General features: G+C 38.2%; 1 protein-coding gene across 1 annotated transcript in view; it reads right to left on the reverse strand.

Moving 5' to 3' along the window:
• Positions 1 to 20,825, reverse strand: part of VTA1 (vesicle (multivesicular body) trafficking 1) — a 76,733-nt gene that overhangs the window by 13,525 nt on the left and 42,383 nt on the right. The window contains exons 5-6 of the mRNA XM_006891669.1: positions 20,214 to 20,322; positions 16,874 to 17,047 (exon numbers count right to left, since the gene is read on the reverse strand). Of these exons, the coding sequence (XP_006891731.1) occupies positions 16,874 to 17,047; positions 20,214 to 20,322 (283 nt within the window). The remainder of the gene's footprint in view (positions 1 to 16,873; positions 17,048 to 20,213; positions 20,323 to 20,825) is intronic.

A 20,825-nucleotide genomic window follows, 5' to 3' on the forward strand; every position in this document is an offset into this window, starting at 1 on the left:
GGAAAAGTAGCAGCTAGTTAGCAAGCTGTGATATAATGCATTCTGACTCATGCAACCTTACACACAGCAGAAGGAAAATCTGTCTGATCTTTTCTCTTCTTCACAACTGAGGGCATATTTGAGCCTTTAGCTGTAGCTACTGTATCAATGTCACCGATAGTCTCTCACCCTTGATGGCCACTAAATATGAAGTTCTTCCCTAGCAAGTGATTCTTCTTGATGACATGTCCAAAGACAAAATTCTGTGCTGAAAACTCAAAGAGACATGGTTTGAATCCACCAGCTGCTTTGTTGGGAGACAGATGGGCAATCTTCTCCCATGTCATGTACTGTCTCTGAAAGCCCACTGGAGGGGTCAGTAATGAGCCAGTTCCGCCTCAACGATACATAACAAGAAAAACAATAATCTATGGAAGTAGACTGTCAAGTCTTTCTTCTTGGTGTGCTTCTGCTGAAAAGCTTCCATAGTATGTAGTTTGCTCATAATGGTATCGAAATACTGGTTCCCTAGCTTCAAGTATCACAATAAAATGCAAGTTACAGTAGAACAAGAAACAGATTACTTACTTAACTAATTTTGTTGTTAACTTATTTTGTTGTTAGTTGCCATCGAGTAGAGTATAGTCACCCTATGAACAAAAGATCTGAACTCTGTTCTGTCCCGCACCATCCTCATACTTCCTGACACACAAGGGCCCACTGTGGCAGTCACCATGTCAACCCACTGAGTTGAGGGTCTTCCTTGCCTTTGCCGACCCTTCACACTGTTCAGCATCATGTCCCTCTCCAAGGAACAGCCTCTTCTAGCTTATCAGTCAATGAAATAATTTTGAGGAGAAGATGGGATACATGTGTATTTTATTTTAAACTACAGGGTCTATGCCATTTCATTACTCTGCATACCATTACATATTGTGCATCCCAACTCTTCCAGATAATAAATCTTTAAGATAGTATTTTCAAATAGAAGAAATCAGTTTTAAAAAAAAATCAGTTTTCAATTCTTGTTAAACTTGTCAAAGCTGTAGCCCTTTTAATTAATGCCATATACAGAGTTAAAAGATTATGAATGGTCTAAAAAATAACTATACAGACATCAGCATCTGAAGCATTGCTGTTGCTGTTGTTATGTGTCATTGAGTTGATTATGACTTATAGCGATCCTATGCACAACAGCTCTGAACCCTGCTCTATCTTGAGACAATCTCATTGTCTCTGACACACCTATTCTCATTAACCCAGTTACTGTGTCAATCCATCTCATCCCAGATCTTCTTCGCCTGCAATAGTGAACTGAAATATACTAGTATTGGTCATTCTGAACTGTACAATCATAGTTGACTATGTTAAGAAAGCAAATTAAAGTTTTCTTCATCATCAAAATGAACTTTTCAAGATTTACCCTCAAGTACAATGCTGGAAGTGAAAGGATAAATATCCATATGCCTACAAAGTTAGGCCAGCTAATAAATCTATTATTCAAATTTACATACCAACTGTTAATGCTGAAGATGAAGAAATGGAGGATTTTTACCAACTTCTGATGTCTGAAATTGATCAGTCATGCAATTAAGATACACTGGGTGGAATGGGAAGATTGGAGGGGAAATAGGGTCTTATGCAAGTTCAGGATGGAGATGAAGAAAATGAAACAAGTTCTTAAGAATCAAAATACAATCTTGAATACATTTCACTTGAAATTATAGACCATCAAGGATAGATTTGATGCACTCAATACTAATGATCAAAGAAAAGTTAGTGTGGTGAGCTGATTGTCCAAAATGGCTTTCTGAGCCCACTCCTTTGGCTTTCACCACATAACTTGGTGGTATTTATTATGCTAATGACGTGAAGGAGGGAAACAGCAACTTTTGAGTGGGAACATATTCCCAAGATGTGTGGACTAGTAATGGGAGACAGGTCATTCCTGCCCACTCCAGTTTTACACTAGCAGATGTAAAGGCAGACGAGAATCTTAGCAGCAGCATGAAAGAAACAAGGGCTCAAGTTTGGCCAGGACCTAGCTAGATGCCAGCAGCAGCAGCAGCAGCAGCAGCAGCAGCGGTGGTGGCAGAAGAACTAGAGACCAGAGTGAGACAAGGCTGACTGGGAAGCCGCCTCATGGAGCCAATGCCAAAGCCAAGGACCTCTGCCAAGTTCGGTTTTGGTGGAGGACTGGAGATGAGGGAGCGAGGGAATTCCATAACTAGCTGGACTATGAGAGCTTTAACACTGGCCTGAAGCCATGAGGCTGAAAGTCAAAGGGCTTGCAAGTACACCTGAGAAGTTGTCCTAATGGAGGAATCCTGTTTCCATCGTGAATTGTAACCTGTAATAAATCCCAGGACTTTGAGTTCTGTGTCACCACTGCAACGGATTAGCAGAAGCAGACCAGTGAGAGTTGTAGGAGGGATGTAAGGTTAGTGTTATATTTACTAGAGGAGGTTCAGGGAGCAGGAGACACGTCAGATTTCAGAAACTGATTTTGTATTATGGATGTTGTTGATGAGACTATTTCTTGTGGAGTTAAAGGAAGTCTCATGTAGCTGTATCCATTCTTTACAATCAGATAAGTTACAGGATGAGTTTGAGGACATTTTTCATGAACAAGGCAAAAAAAAAGATCATTACAACTACAGGGGGAAAAAGGATGTGAGAAAAGACTGAAACTTATTCTTGAATGAGGAATAGCTAACGAAAAAAGACAAGATGAAGTAAAAAAGCTGAAGAGCTTTCACAGGGTGACTAGAGGAGAAAAAGTTTATAATGCATTGTGCAAAAATCTTCAATTAGAGGACAAAAAGGGGAGAGCAAAATCAGCAGTTTTCAAGTGGAAAAACGGAAGAAAACACTCATTCCTCAATATGCAGTACTGAAGAGTTCTACGGCCAAAGTGCTTCTGAGATGTGAGGAAGATGAGCCTTTGTCTTCCATCCTTTGTGCATACTATTAGGAGAGGCCCATCCCCGGGGAAGGTCATCATGCTTGGTAAAACTGAGGGGTTGGCAACAAAGAGGGAGACTCAACAAGCTGCACTGAAATACTGGCTGGAACAATGGGTTCAAGAATAGCAGTGAGAGTGAGGATAGCAGTTTTGTTCTGTTACATATAGACTTGGTGAGTGCTGGAACTAATACACAGCTCCTAAAACAGTACTATGGACAAAATATTGAACACTACAGGAAAAATCACATAATCAAGACGCATGGAAATGAGTTAAGAAACCAAAGAATTCAGTAAATTGGAAAATGTGCTATAAAATTATCTCTTTGAACTTTTCACAGAGGAGGACATTTGGATGGCCTACAGACACATGAAGAAATGTTCCAAATACCATCTTAACCCAGTAGTGGTGGCAAAGTTTAGAAGGGCATCAGGTAATAAATGTTGGAGAGGATGTGATGCGATAGGGACTCTCATACATTGTCGGCGGGACTGTAGGATGGTACAACCACTCTAAGAGTCAGTTTGGAATTTCCTCAAAAAACTGAATACAAGAGATTCCATATGACCCAGCTATTCTACTGCTTAGAATATACCCTGAGAAAATGAGAACTGAGACACAAACAGAGACTTTCACACCAATGGTCACAGGAGCATTAGTCACCATAGCAAGAACATGGAAACAGTCCAAATGACCAACCATAATGGATTGGACTGAGAAATTATGGTACATTCACACAATAGAATACTACACAGCACACAGGAGCAATGATTTTGTAAATTACTACCTAACGTGGGAGGGACTGGAAAGGATTATGCTGAATGAACTAAGCCGTCTCATAAAGACAAATACTGTATAGACCATGTAGGAGGATCCAAGGAGGGGGAGAGGGAGCTTAATTTTATGGGTGGAGGGACAAACTGTCACACAATTTGATGGGTGGAGGGACAGGGGAAAGGTCTGGTGTGAATAAATAATGCAAATGAACTTTATATAATATAAACCAATATAAAATAAAATGTAAAAAAACAGCAGAAAGATTCTGAAAAAACCTGATAATTGTGGGCATAGTCCAATAGTGATTAAGACAATGTATGGGAACAATTGTATGAAACATCATATCAATGAAGAGAAGTATATATGGATTGAAAATCTGCATACTTAAAAAAAAGAATGCTAAAGAAACCACAACTGCCATCCAAACAGATAAATGCACACCCATGTTTATTGTGGCTTTGTTCACAATAGCAAAGAGCTGGAAACAACATAAGTGCCCAACAGCAAACGGATGGATAGAGAAGCTCTGCTATATTCACACAATGGAATACTACACTACATTGAAAAACAAGGAACTCATGAAATATTATTCAAAATGGGTGACTCTGGAGGACATTATGCTCAGGGAAACAGCTCAGTCACAAAAGGACAAATACTGCATAGTGCCACTGTTATAAAAGAGGACTGACATAGGGGTTGGGGGAGACTGAGAAAGAGGAGATTGAAACAGATGAGGGAGAAAACTGTTTAAAACAGATAAATGATTAAATATTATTGTCATGACAGGAGTCCAGAATGAAGGTGGCATAGTGGAGTGGACTTGAGGGGGGATTGTATAACAATGCAAGAATTTTACTTTTCAAAGAGAAGAGCGAATTGGGGGGAGGGGTGGGCAGGGAGAAAAATGAATGGAAATCCAAAGTCTCTGTAAACTTTCATTAAATTATTAAAAAAAATAATGACAGAGAAAGAACAGTGCTAACAAAATATAAGATTAATATTTAAAAAAATTCTCTTTAAAGTATCAAAAAGCAAGGATATTATTTTGAAGACTATGTGCTTGACCCAAGTATTTTCAATTCCCTCATACAATTGGAAGAGTTGGACAATGAATAAAGAAGACTGAAGAAATTCTGCCTTTGAATTATGGTGCTGGAAAATATTCACTACATGATAGTCTAACAAAAGAATTAACAAATTAACAATTTAAGAAGTACAATCAGGCTCTCTGCTCCTCGTCAATCCAGATTGCCCTCTCTTATTGTGCAGCCTCAGCCGCATCCCTGAGACACGATGGTGAAGGGTGGAGTAAACGGATTTGGTCACATTGGGCGCCTGGTCACTAGGGCTGCTTTTAATTCTAGCAAAGTGGATGTTGTTGCCATCAATGATCCCTTCATTGGCCTAAACTACATGGTCAATATGTTCCAATATGATTCCATCCTTGGCAAGTTCAACGGCAATGTCAAGGCTGAGAATGGTAAGCTGGCCATCAATGGGAAAGACATCATTATCTTCTAGGAGCCAGATCCCACCAACATCAAGTGGGGTGATGCTGGTGCTGAGTATGTTGTGGAGTTTTCACAACCTTGGAGAAGGCTGGGGCTCACTTGAAGGGTTGTGCCAAATGGGTAACTCCTATCTGCTCCTTCTGCTGATGCTCCATGTTTGTGATGGGCGTAAACCATGAAAAGTATTACAACTCTTTCAAGATTGTCAGCAATGCCTCCTGCACCAGTAACTGCTTGGCTCCGCTGGCCAAGGTCATCCATGACAACTGTGGTATTGTAGAGGGACTCAAGACCATAGTCCAGGCCACTGCCACCCAGAAGACTATGGATGGCCCCTCTGGAAAGCTGTGGCATGATGGCCATGCAGCTGCCCAGAACATCATCCCTCCATCTACTGGCACTGCAAAGACCATGGGCAAGGTCATCCCTAACTGAAAGGGAAAATTACCGGCATGGCTTTCCGTGTCCCCGCCCCCAATGTGTCAGTGTGGACCAGACCTGCCGTTTGGAGAAAGCTGCCAAATATGGTAACATCAAGAAAGTAGTAAAGCAGGCATCAGAAGGGCCCCTCAAGGGTATCGTGGGATACACTGAAGACCAGGTTGTCTTCTGTGACTTTTAACAGTGACACCCACTCTTCCACCTTTGATGCTGCGGCTGGCATTGCTCTGAACAACCAGTCTGTCAAACTCAATTCCTGGTATGACAATGAATTTGCCTACAGCAACCAGGTGGTTGACCTGATGGTTTACATGGCCTCTAAAGAATAAGAGCCCCTTGGATCACCAGCCCCAGCAATAGCACTAGAAGAGACAGAGAGAGACACCCTCAGGTGCTGGGGAGTCCTTGCCCCAACTCTATCCTCCCACACACTGAGAACCTCACATCCTTGACAGTTTTCATCCAATTCCCCTGAGAAAGGGGAGGGGCTTGGAGGGCCCATTTTGTCATGTACCATCAATAAAGTACACTGTACTCAGGAAAAAAAAAGTATAATCAGAATGTTCCTTGGAAGGGAGGATGGTAAGACTTCGTTTCACTTACTCTGCACATGCTATCAGGAGGGTTTGGCCCCTAGATACAGACCTCATGCTTGCTAAGGTGGGGTGAGGAGATGGGGGTAAAAAAACAAAACAAAACACAGTTCAATCAGTATGAAAGAGAAAGGAGGCAGCAAAGTCAGTTATTCTAAATCAGTACAAACAGTCACTTAAAGGAGGTTCAAAAAGGAGCTCTGGTGGTCTCATGGTCAGAAGCTGCACTGCAATCCCATGGCATGCTGTTAGAATCCACTAGCTGCTCAGTGCGGAAGAGATGGGCAATCTCCTCCCATGTGATTTACTGCCCCTGAAAACCTGCTGGAGAGTCACCTATGGGCTGTTTTTGACTCAATGACACACAACAGCCACCACTACATGCTACAAGAGTTAATAGCTTACATTTGAATAGTATTAAAGATACAGGGCAAATGACACCAAGATAAGAAGAGAACAGAGGAAATGGATAAAATGGAGCACCTTTAAGGACACACATATATATTCAACAAGAGTTCTAGAAGGATGATTTCATAAAGGCTGACTGAAGTTCTAAAACAGAATTGTAAAAGGTACAAAATTTTCATTTTGACCAACAGACCTCACTCTCAATTTAAATGAAAAGGCTGACTGAAGTTCTAAAACATAATTGTAAAAGGTAGAAAATTTTCATTTTGAGGGATGGACCTCATTCTCAATTCAAAGGAAAAGGCTGATTAAAACTCTAAAACATAACTAGAAAAGATATAAAATTTTCACTTTGAGGGAGAGGCCTCACTCTCAACTCAGGAGACAAAAAATGGCTTCATTTCATTGAGTCAAACTAGCTTCTTTTTTATTCTCTGGACGTAATAAAAGCTGAAAATATTATCTTTTAATTTAAAAATTAAACTGATGGAAATATAAAATACTCAGTTAAAAGTCTGTTTCCCATTTCTGCTTCAGAATTTTATGGCTATTACCAATTCCTAAAACACAAAAACAAGTGTGAGTTCAGTCAAATCTGCATTTATCAATACTGTTCCTTAATCTGTATTTCTGTCTAAATAAAACTCCCTTATCTTTTTCCCTACGGAAAAAATATATTCTTTTGGTTGATCAGCATTAATGGGGGATGTGAACCTCATTCCTTTTGGAATTTCAGTGAATTTCTTACTACTAAGCCACCAGAGCTTGGATTTGTACCTACTAGAGAATTAAACACTGATGATTTCACTTGAATACTGAATTGTTCTGCTGATTAAATTGTACGAGGATTCAGAATAGGGACAAGTAAGGGCTGCTTATAAAAGTAAAGAATCCAAGAGATGTATGTAATTAAGTATAATCCTAAAAGATGGTGGTGGAAAGGCAAAGAAAAAGGGAGAAAGAAAGACATGTCATTTTTAAGAACAGTAAAAACAAACATAGGAACTGGAAAACAGAATGAACTGAAATTGTCATATATCCAAGGAAAATGATTTTCGTAGAAATAGTACAGGTTGTGAGCAACCATAAAAGACTAACCAAAAAATCAAATACTGTGCCACTGACCTTAACATCAACAGAGTAAGTGTCACAGTTTATAGCTGAGATGCAGCTTACTCTTGCAAATCTAGTATATAAGAATTCAATTATTTTTTTTAAAAAAGAATTAAAGTATTTAATATATTTTATTTATAATTGAGATTGGTGCATGGTAGAATATAAAAACATGCTTAAAAAACAAACAAACATGCTTCAAGGAAAAAACCCCCCCCCCCCAGTACATGGCCTACATTTAATATTTACACTGTGGCTAAAACACAAGAAGCAAAAACAGTTGCTTGTTTAAACAATCACCATTCATACCCTCTTTTCACCCTTGTTGCTTTTTTGTGGAAGAACTAAAAACCGTATATTAGTACATACTATTCTTTTCAGCTATCTTGAGGATTTCCCTTTGATAAAACTGCATCCTGGACCTTTATATGAGAGAAAGTAAATCATTTTGAAAGTGAGTAAGAGGGGAAACATCTGCTATATTTATAAACTAAAAATGTTATTTCATTTTCTATTAGGGAACTCTGAACTTTTTTGTTTGTTTTTTAAGCATATTAAATATAACAGAAAAGGCTGCAAGGGAGAAGGAGATTCCAATACTATGAAGTAAACCAATTTTAGGGAGAAACAGAATATCACAAAAGTACGTTTTGATTTGAGAGGACTTTAGTTACTTAGGGAAGGTACAAAGAAGAGAGATGGGAAAAAGCATAAAATTATAAACTGGAGCACAAATAGTGGTTGTGTAGTTCTAGTACTAGGTGTATTTCTTTGTTTTCTTGAGGTAATAGTTTAAGCTCTTTTGATTCTGTAAAATAGAGACAACATTCACTATAACCGCTATAGAAATTTCAAGAGTACTGACCAGGGCTAAAGAAAACAATGGACAGAAAGGGAGAAAAGTGCAGAACAGAATTCAAAATCTCCCCCAAAACCTCCAGATTTACTAGCTGTGGTGTTAGCCTAAAAGCTGGCCTTTTTTTTTTTTTTTTTTAAAGCCATCCAACCCCTAGTCTCCAGCTACATTAACTGCAGGTACATGGTCTTACAAATCGGTATGGTCTTGCAAATCACCAACAGCAGTGGGACTAGGATAAGGGAAAGAATGCTTCCCACACTGAGCAAGCAAGACTGAGCAGCAGACTTGAGGAAAGCAAAGCTTGTGGCAGCCAAGATGCTGATGGCACAGTGAATGTGGCATGCTGTGGCAAAACTGTGCTGGCCACAATTAAAGGTTTGGCTGTTCTTGCCAGATGTTCTGGGACAAACCCTGCTGGATGATTTGGACTTGACTGCTGAACTGCAATCGGAGCCTGGACTTACTGAGGAATTGTGCCTTGGAATTATTGGGCGAAAGCCTGGCCTTGAACTGTGAAGATACTCTTTGCCTCTTTCACTTAATTCTCTAATAAACCACATTCTCAGCCCCACAACTATGAGTCAGCAACAAATAAACAAATCTCTTGCTGTTGGTGTGACTCTAGAGGCACTATAGGACTGGACGACAGGCTCTTTATCTGCTCTCTACTCTGGGGCAGTAAGGAGGGACTGTACTATTCTTACTCCCTTTGGCCCTTTCAGAGTCGCTTATGTCCCTATGCCCTCATGACCCATTTCCTCTTCTTTAGACACTGGTCTGACAGAGAGTGAAGTAAGCTCTAGGACTGTGGCCCTGAGATACCTGGAACTGAATCCACCAATGGGATCATCTTTCAAGAAAAAAAATCAGACAGGCCTATAAAATGAAGAACATACTCCTCAGAATATTAACCGTATGACATCAAAAGTATGGCGTCAGCCTAAAAGAAGACCCTGAAGGCAGAAAGGGGTAGGAAAGAATGGTAAATGGATATAGGGAATCCAGGAGGAAGTGGGAACAGTTAAATGGAGGTAATCTGTTAAACTGCCAAGTGACATATTTCAACAAAAGATGATGTGCTGGACACGCTCACCAAGTTGTGCCAAGAAGTATGGAGGACAATCACCTAGCCAACTGACTGGAAGAGATCTATATTTGTTCCTATTCCAAAGAAAAGTGATCTAACAGAGTGGAGAAATCATCAAACAATATCATTAATATCACATCTAAGTAAGATCGTGCTGAAAATGATCCAAAAATGACTAGAACAGTACAGAGAACTGCAATATGTGCAGGCTGGGTTTAGACGAGGCCGTGGTACGAGGGATATTATAGCTGATGTTAGAGAGATCTTGATGGAAAGCAAAGAGTACCAGAGAAATGTTTATCTGTGTTTCACTGACTATACAAGGGCATTTGACTGTGCGGATTACAACAAACTGTGGCTAACTCTGAGAAGAATGGGAATCTCAAAACACTTGATTGTGCTTAGGTGAGACCTATACTTGGACCAGGAAGCGGTAGCCAAAACAGTGAGGAATCACTGCATGGTTCAAAATCAGGAAGGGTGTATACCAGAGATGTGTTCAATCTCCACACTTTTCCTATCTATATGTGTAACAGATAATCTGGGAGGCTGGGTTCTATGAGGAAGAAACGTGGCATCAGGATTGGAGGGAGATTCATAAACAACCTACATTATACAGATGACACAACCTTGCTTGCTGAAACTGAGAAAGACCTGAAGTGCTTGCTATAGAAGATCAAGGACTGTAGTCTTCAATATGGATTTAAGTTCAATATTAAGAAAACAAAAATTCACCACTGGGCCAACTGGCAGCACTGTGATGGTTGGAGAAGAAATTGAGGTTGTTGACAGTTACAGTTTGCTTGCCTCTATAATCAACACTCTTAGTGCCAGGAAATCAAAAGACCAACTGCACTGGGAAAGTCTGCTGTCAGGGACCTCTCCAGAAGACTGAAGAGCAACGATGTCAGTCTGGAGACTAAGGTGCACCTGATTCAGGCCATGGTCTTTGCAATTATGTGCTATGCATCAAAGCTGGACAATGACTAGGGATGATAAGATGGTGAATTGATGCCTTTGAACTGTGGTGCTGAAGAAGAGTATTGAACGTATCATGGACTGCTAGAAAACAAACAAATTCATCCTGGAGAGGGTAAAACTAGACTGCTCCTTGGAGCCAAGGATTCTGAAGCTCCATCTGACATACTTTGGGTATGTTGCCAGGTGGAATAAGTTCTTGGAGAGGGACATTATGCTTGGGAGAGTGAAGGGACAATGCAAGAGAGGAAGACAATGGATGACATTGATTGACTCTGTGAGTGGGTTAATGGGTGTAGATGTGTCAGAGACAATAAAGTTGGCTCAGGATAGAGCAGGTTCAGAGCTACTGTACACAGAGTTGTTATGAATTGCAAGCAACACGATGGCACATAACAATAATAACAACATGAAGAAACAAAATATATGTGAATTGCTGATTAGGAAATAAATTTGCTCTGTAAGTTTTCACCCAAAACACAGCTAAAAGAAAAAAGAATGACATTTATAAATTACCTATAATAGTTATTTAAATACTAAGTCCAAAAGAATACATAAAACAATCTCTCAGGGAACTCTGGTGGCCTAGTGGCAAAAAGCACACTGCAATCCCAAAGACAAGAGGTTCACATCCACCAGCTGTACCACTGGAGAAGGAGGGGCAATCTCTTCCTGTTGGATCCAATTCGATGGTACACAACAAGGAAAAATAAACAACACCACATCACAAAAAAATCCAAGCAATTTCTCAAGCTTTTAATTCAGCCCCAGCTCCTTCAATGAAATACGAAAACGTTAAAAAAAAAGGATAGCTCATTCCACACTTAACTGGACTGGAATGACCTGTTTATGCCAGAAAACTTACTGACAGCTACTACCTAAATATCAAAGAAATAATATCTGTTTCAACATTTGAAACTATCAATTGATTTCCAGCTATGGTTACAGCAGCAATTTCATATGGTTTAACCTAAGACAACCTTCCTACTAGAAGTATACTCTGTTTTTCATATAGTCACACAGTACGTCTGTGTATAAGACACATACCTATATAGCAATTTCACTACTCTAGCCTAAGATATGTTTTTGTTATTGCTTTCAGGTCGACATCCTGCTCCCTTGACTTACAAAATGATTTTACATATTCATTAATTTAGCATGGAATGCCCTGTCTTTCTTTGGAAAAGAAATAGGAAGAGGAAAAAGGAAAAGGAAATTAATTTGCTGGACACATACTAATCAACTTTCAGACCTTTTCTGTTATTAATTAAAACTACAAGGAGCAAGTACAATTACTACCATATTAGAAGGAAATAAAACTAGGTTGAGAGAAGGTGAATTCACAGTAGTGTTTATATTAAGCAAGGGGCAGAGACTAATAAATCAATTCCATTTAACTAAAAAATGTACTTCATTCCTACTCACTCTGTGTGAAAAAAAAATGCCTGTATCTCAGGCACTTGATTAGTGTTATATCTTAGATAGTAATTCAGTTATTTAGCTAAGGCAAATATACCTGAGTAGCTTATATTATTCCAGAATGGAAATACTGAGCAGTCTAAAAATATAAAAAGTGTCCTGTGAAATTTTATGTAACAAAACTAATCCAAACTGGTATATTAATAGTATCACCAAGACCACTAAGCATTGAAAAGTCTGGGTAAATGTACAGCATCACAATACAAAAGAGATTAGTTTTTAAAGGCTAGCCCTGCTCTGCATAGCACTGGTCTGTGCACTGCTGTACAGAGGTAACTCGTGGTTGCTGGAATGCTAAACACTGACACTGATGTGCCAAATGCAATAATGGTTACCCACAGTGGATAGTGTTTAGTGGAGTTGACCGATTAAAACAAGCTTGGAAGCAGGAGTGGCATCCACTTCTGAAACAGTGCTCAGGTCTTTTGTTCACATGGTCGCTATGAGTCTACGGCACCTAACAACACTAATAACAACAGTATTGCTTTACAAAAGATACTAATCAGTATTGCTACATGGTTAATAGAGAAAATGCCTAACGTTAACTCATGTAAAGAACTTGGGTAAAATGACAATGAAATAGCCGTGTGTAATGTAGCATAAGCCTCATAACCTCTAATTTATCTAACCTTAAAGACCCTCATTTTATCATTTAGATTTTTTAAAATGTTTGTGTCTGCTAAAAAGTCTAGCATCAAAGATTACATTTATGCTGGGAGAAAGTAAAGTTTAAAGGTTTCTTGGGGAGAAAATGAAAAAAAAATTTAAATTTAAATTATAAGATTTAAACTAGTTTCTAAATTTCCTTCTACTTAAAACTAAATGGAAGAGCCCATAAAATGAATTGAGTAATTTGGTCAACTGTACTTAATCTCTTGATATTTACTTATTATTTGATACTAACTTTGAGAGACTATTTGTCTATGAAACCAACTATGAACAACAGTCGTTCATTCAGGCAGTAGACGTAGCTCTATTTTATTTCTTTTAGTCACACATTTGTAATGTTAAAAGTTGGTCTGCCTTTGATTTCCTGGTGGCTGAGAGCACCTCAAATCCTGTTCTCTCCATCATTAGTGACAATCATGTCAGTGACAGAGGCAGAAAAACCCAGTCACTCTAGTTTGTACATCCGGTAATAAGGCTCACTCATTTCAGGGCTATTCTCAAAAAATCGTAACACACACATACACACACATAGACAAATACATAAACTACTCTTCTTAACAAAAGGTCAATATTGTTATAAGGTGCCATTAAACTAACAACTCAGAGAGACTCTCTGAACAGCAGGTCTGAGTCCTTTGCCATCCTTTGCATTTTCTGATACGCTCATGTCCAATGCTACAGTCACCGCGTCAATATATCTTGATGAGAGTCTTCCTCTCTTTTGCTGACCCTCATTTTTACCAGCATGGTGTATTTTTTTTAAGGACTGGTTCTCTCTGACAACACTCTCAAAGTATGTGAAATGAAGTTTCAACATCTCGGCCTCTAAGGAGCGCAGTGGTTGCATTTTCTCCAAAACAGACTTTGCTTGGCTTTTTGACAATTTATGGGCTTGCCCTGGTGTGTCCACTTGCTGTACAGAGGTAACTTGTGGCCACTGTGAAGCTGAATACTGTGACACTGACGTGTCAAATGTGTTAATTGTTACCCATGGTGGACAGTGTTTTGGTGGCGCTTCCTGACTAAAACAAGTTTGGAAGAAGGCATGGCATCCACTTCCGTAAATGGCTTGTCTCCGGAAACCCTGTGAACCTGGGGAAACGATGACAGTCATGCAAGTGTTGAGGCCTTTCAATCATAGGGTCGCTATGAGTTGCCTATGACGTGACGGCACTTAACAACATGGCATATTCAGTACTTTTCTCCAGTATCACAATTCAAAGGCATCAATTTTTCTTTGTTATCCTAATTCACTGTCCAACTTTCAGATAAATGCTTCAGAAGCAGCTGAAAAGACCACTGTTTGGGTCAGGGGCATCTTCGTTTTTAAATGGTCACTTTTTTGCTCTGAAATACTTTGAAGAGAACCTTGACAGTAGATTTTTCCTAATGGCAGCATGTCCTCTGATTTCTTGACTGCTGAGACCACAGGTGCTGCATGTGAATCCAATTAAAATGAAGTTGTTGACAACTTTAATCTTCTCTTTATCTACAATCATGATATTGCCTACTGGTCCAGTGTTGAGGATTTTTGTTTTCTTAAAACTGAGATATATAATCGATATTGAAAGCTGTAGATTTTAATCTTCTGCAGCAAGAGTATCAAGTCCTATTCACTTTCAACAAGCAAGGTTGTGCCATCTGCTTAATGTAAGTTGTTGATGAGTCTTTCTCCACCGTTGCTGTCACTCCCTTCACTGAGCCCAGATTCTCAAATGATGTGCTCAAAATACAGATTTAGAAGGTACAGAGAAAGGATACAACTCTGACGCACACCTCTCCTGATTTTAAAGCAAGTAGTGTTCCCTATTTCTGTCTGGACTACAGCTTCTTGGTCTAAGTATATATTTCATATGAGCAAAATTATACGTTCTAGGGTTTGCATTCTTTTCAATGTCAACCATAATTTAAGAGCCAGACAGCCAACTCCTTTGTACAGTTCAATAAAACACAGATATCTCTGGTATTCTGTGTTTTCAGACAAGATCTAGCTGACATTAGCAATGATATCTACATCTAACTATATCTGTATCTATTCCTTGTGCCACGGCATGTTCTGAATCCAGTCAGTATTTCTGGCAGTTTCCAGCTGAAATTCTAGCTGCCTTTATTTTTATCTTCTTCTTCTCCACTTAAATTTTTTAATATTGGTTTGCATAAAAAGTTCATGTACACTGTGTATCATTCATGCATACCGAGTTTCACACTTTGCTATTTCAAATCGTGTTTCAAACGATCAGTCATGTACATTGTGTTTTATAAAATTAATCTATTAATACTATTAATCTATCTTTTCAGTTCCCCATTAGGATCTTTCCTAATTCCCTCACCACCCCTTCTGCTCCCCAAACTCGTGATTTCCTACCCTCCCTACAGATCTCTCCCCTCCCCTTTCCCTTCTGGACTTTTATCCACGTCTTACTAGTTATCCTTCTATTTTTACAATACTGGTATTATGTAGTATTTGTCCTTATGCGACTGAGGTTAGTTCACTCAGCATAATGCTCTATAGACTCTCTCACGTTACATAGGATTTTACAAAATTGTAGGTCCTTAGTGCTGCATAGTATTTCATTCTGTGAAATCACCACTATTTCTTAATCCGTTCATTTGATGATGGACATTTGGGCTTTTCCATCTTCTAGCCACTGTGAATAATGCTACCACGAACACAGGTATACTATCCCCATTTGTGTTCTAAATGTTTCTGAATATTCTTTCCTGAAAATTTCGCTAGCATGTACAGAGGTCAAAACAAAGACAAGAAATGCTAAAGTAAGAGAAATGAACAGAAAATTTCAAACCACAGCCCAAGAAGACAAAGCAAAGAATTACAACAAAATGCGCAAAGAGCTAGAGTCAGAAAATTCAAAACATGCTCAGCATTTCTTGAGCTGAAAGAACTGGCCGATGAGTGGAATTAAAAAAATCAGAAACAAAGACTGGGATTTGAAACTACGGAATTGGTGAAAGACATGAGGTTGGAAATCAAATGACTGGATTTTAAACAATCAAGGATTTCTTCATCACAAATAATTTTTTAAAAGTAAAAAAAACAACAAACCCACACCTCCCATAAAGAGAGACTATGCAGCTGGCCCTGATCTGATGGTCTGGTTCAAAAGGTTCAAAAAGGAATCAGACTGACTACATCTATAGAAAAGGTTAATGGAACAGCTAAAAATCAGCAGTCAAAACAAGGCCAAGTGCTGACTGTGGAATAGATCATCAATTATAGATGAGCAAGTTCAAGTTAAAGCTGAAAAAACGAAAACAAATCACAAGAACCAAAATACAACCATGAGTCTCTTCCATCTGAATTTAAAAGCCATCTTCAGAACAGATCTGATGCATTGAACACTGAGGATTGACGATTATACAAGGTGTAGGATGACATCAAGAACAGCACACATGAAGGGAGCTCTGGTGGACTAGTGGCAAGAAACTGCACTGCAATCCTGAAGGTATACAGTTTGAATCTACCAGATACTCCATGGGAGGAAGGGCAATTTCCTCCTGAGCCATTGGATCAGATTCAACAGTACACAACAAGAAAAAAAGAAAAAAAAAGTATAGCACACGTTAGTTAGTAGAAAGAGAGAGGAGAAAGAAAAGACCAAACTGGGAGTGAGAAGAGACTTGGAAGATGAAAAATGCCAATAGTAACCATACACCCATAAATTTTTTGTTGTACTTAATGAATGTGTAATATTAAAATTTCAGGAAGAAAATTGTTTCACGAAGGTGCAAATGAATTAACAAAAAAGAGGAAGATCCTGAATGAGAAGCACTGACACTGGCTGTACTAAAGGCTACACAGCAGGGATTGTGAAGATGGTCCGGGTTAGGCAGTGTTTTCTGTTGTATAAAGGGTGGCTAGGAGTCAGAACTAACATGATGGTCCCTAACAATCACCGCTATGTTTCATAATCATCAAAAGGGATACATATACTAAAAGTATATTTCTTATTTATGAAAAGAAAGCTTAAAACATGTTACATTTTCCTTTCTTACCTGCGCTGTGAGGCACCTCTGCTGGTGTATTAGCTGGTGCATGTGCCCCGGGAGGAATCTGAATCCCCGTATAACTACCGGGGGGTATGCTGCTTGGGTCATAACCGGAGGATGATGGCTGAGGTGGTGGGGAGGGCAGGGAGGTTGCTCCAGCATCTTCATTTTCTTCAACATCTATTACTCAGTAAAGATACAATGTTAAATCAAACTTCTTATACTGAACATATTAGGTACTCAATAATTCTGCTACATAAATACACAAAAATCAAGACCCTTCAAATGCAGTACTATAGTAGACCCTATTTCCTTTTTAAAGAAAATGTTAAAAACAATGTAATTTTTCCTAATAATAATAAAACAAATTGTATTAGATTAATACTTTCCCAACCTGGTATTCTTTATACAGAATATGTTCTTCCTTACAACTCACTATTAAAGCACGTGAAAAGGAATTTCCTCGGCAAAGCATTTCATATTTGTTGTTCACATATTAAGTTCATAAACAAAAACCAAAAATGAAATTTTATATTTAACGATCTTTTAAAAGTAAATGAGGACCATTTTGTTAAATTTTAAACTTATACTTTCAAAATATACCTTAGTATTAGCTATATTTAAAAAGTATTTTGAACAAATGAAACCTTGACAGTCTATTAAAATAACAATTAGCAATTTTCAGAATTTCCCCTCACTGAGGTCAAGTCAAAACCAACTCACAGTTGGCCCTCCAGTGGGTTTTTCAGAGGCTGTAAATCACGGGAGGAAATTGTTCATCTTTCTCCTTTGGAGTTAATTTAAAATAGAATTAAAAAAAAATCAAGTTAAAGCTATAAATTACTGAAAAAGAATAATTTCTGCTTTTTTCCTATCAAATTCTTAAGTAATTTTTTTCTCTGATTATGAACTTATTACACATTCAGTTAGGTAATTTTAAATCAACATAAGGAATGAAGACCAAATTGATAATACAGGCATTTTACTAAGTTGTTTTCCAGATGTACTTAAATATACTAAGACAATTCTCCCCTTTATCAGTGAGTTCTAACATTTACATATTCTGAGGAAGGGAAAAATCACTGCAAAATGGCAAAAATCAGATAGAAACAAGAGTGAAGATGGTCCCTGTGAAAATGAGATTTCATAAAGTAAGATTTCTTTTTCATTCAACTCTTAGCCAGCAATCCATGGGAGAAAAGATGAAAACAGTTTGCTTCTGTCTGGATTTCAACCACGGAAGATCTCTAGTCAATTGTACCCTGTTCTACAGGGTCACCATGAGTCTGAACCGACTCACCAGCAGTGGGACTGGTTTTGGTAAAGCTTGTTTTCATGCAGTTTTTAACCTGACAGCACTCAGCAGGAATGACTGCAGTATGGGGTTGCTCAAATTCAAGCAGAATGTCACAATCTTACTCATTTCACAGTCGAGGAAGAAATGTGCAGGAATGCAGGAAGAAGGGTAAGTTTGGAAAAGAAAAAAGAATGTGTCTTGAGATGTGTCTACGTATGTATGCTCCTGAATGTGAATGGGAACTACCGTATTTCATACCATTTCACAATAAATACTTTGCAGGGGCCTGCAGGAAGCAAGAGAGCTAATAAAGAGAGAGGGAATGACTGAGTTTACATAAGTTCACTTGCTACAAGAACAAGGATGAAAGAACAAGAAGAACAGATACAGTACACTATCAACAGGAAAATTACTAAAATATGCAGAAAAAAATAGAGAAAAGGTAGTAACAATAGTCAAAAGAAAAAGACCTCAAGATAATCCAAGTACTAAAATTAACAGAACAGAACATTAAAGTAGCAACCCAAAAAACGAAACCACAACTATTAGGTAATAACAAATGGAAGAGGCAAAATTTACCACACATCCAAACTGTAAAATGGGCAAAACAGAATAAAATAGTATGACAGAAATAAAGTGAAAAGTAAGGGGCAAAACAGAATAAAGTAACATGACAAAAAGTAAGTGAAAAGGATTTTTCCTTGTTTATATGAAAGGAAGCAAAAATGTAAAGAAAAACAGTGTGCAAGCTGTGTAGAAAATGGAAGAGAAACCGTTTTTAACTATGTTAAGTTCATAAAAAACAATTTCTGAATGAATACAGAAAAAAATAAAAACTGCTTATTTTGGTATTGGGAGGGTATAAATAGTAATTTTAATATTTTTGTAACCTCTTTAATTACTAAACCATAAAACCATTATCTAAAACCAACCAAAACCCCACTTCAAAGAGATACATACCCACTTGTCTTTTACTGACAAGGTGAAGTTAAAAAGTCTAGGTTATTGTGTGGAAAATCAGCATTATGTAAAAATGTAGAAGTACGACATAACATGGAAAACTTACTATATCATAACTTCCAAATCAAGAATCTGGGGCCAGCCAAGATGATACAGCATCTGAACCATAAATTACTGTTACTCTCGCCAGCTACTCTGGTATTCATCACTGCCAGACATACAACATTAATGAGCAAAGTAATGGACTTTTCACTACTGTAGTAAATGCAAAATGTCAGATAATAATACAGGCAAGCGAGGAGCAGGTATAAGTGATCCCCGTGGTTTAAAGATATTTACAAATTAATGGATTGCCTTTCTCATGAAGGAATGAAACTGATTGTATCTTTGAGTGTACTCCAATTTATGCTGTTGTCAGGTAATGTCAGGACGAGTAGGACTCATATCAGATCTGAACCCTGTCCTACGACAACCTCACAATCTCTGACACACTCATGACCATGTGACACTTATCAAGCCATCTGCCGAGAGAGAAAGCCTTCTTTAGAGATCGTACTTGGGATCTGGACTTGGTGCTTCCTCAATTGTGAGACTTATCCATCAGTTTGTTTGTACTGGGGGAATGATCTGCACACTGCTAATTATTTTTTAGTTTGGGTATCTGCATTCTTGTTCATTTATCATTGTTCTAAAGCATTTGTCTGTCAGTTTGATGTTCTGAGGTAACTTGCAGGTGCTGTGATGCTAAAGCTGAGCCACCGTTTTCAAATGTTAGTCACTCATGATGAACAAGTTTTATAGCTTTCGATTTAAGACAAATTAGGCAGAAGGACTGGCCATCTCCTGCTGAAATAGCAGGCCTCGGAAAACCCTATGAACAACTTACAGTGACTCGATATGCAACATACGGAAGGCTTACCCTAGCTATTTGTTGGTATAGACAGAATAGTCTGTTTTAATCTATATCCTTAAAACTGCAATTTATACCAATTTTCATAGATGCTGGACTTGGCAGGAGAAAAAAAAATTAGACTGTCCCTGCACAAAACTTTGAATATGTTAACTTATTTAAAACAAATAAATGCATACCATTATCTTCATCAATTCCAACAGGTCCGGCTTGTGGAGTCTCACCATTCTTTAAACAATTATGGATATATGTTGCTTTCCATCGTGCATACTTTCTGTGTTTCACATTCTGAAACAGAAACGTTTCTATCATTACCTGCGCCATATTTCTGAGCTAAAATCCTGTTTTATATGCTGGATTTTTTTTTAATAAGCTTGGGACTTTCTCCATCCCATACATGGATTTCCTCATAGGCCTGGGCAACTTCATGAAAACTGCCTTCCTGAAAACATATGCCCAATTATCTTTTTATGGTTTCATTTCATCTTTTAGAAAAGGTCTAGAATAAATATGGAGAGTCTTTCCAGAAAAATGTACAACTCTTACGCACAGGAGAAAACTAGGCTAAATGGAATTATAAAATTAAAAGAGAATAATGGATCAAATTGATTTCACTATGGAGTAAAAATGAATCAGTTTAGATTTAGGAAAATGAAAGGAAAACAATTTAGTGATTAAAGCAAACACAAACGAGCCTGGCAGTCATGCATACTGTAACCTTTTGTTATAGAGTGCTAGTTAACAACTCTAAGACTCACTTATAACAACAAAAACAAGAAGACGATAATATT

Source organism: Elephantulus edwardii, unplaced genomic scaffold, assembly GCF_000299155.1.
Source record: "Elephantulus edwardii isolate Elephantulus edwardi_28Jun2011 unplaced genomic scaffold, EleEdw1.0 scaffold00102, whole genome shotgun sequence".
Classification (NCBI taxonomy): domain Eukaryota; kingdom Metazoa; phylum Chordata; class Mammalia; order Macroscelidea; family Macroscelididae; genus Elephantulus; species Elephantulus edwardii.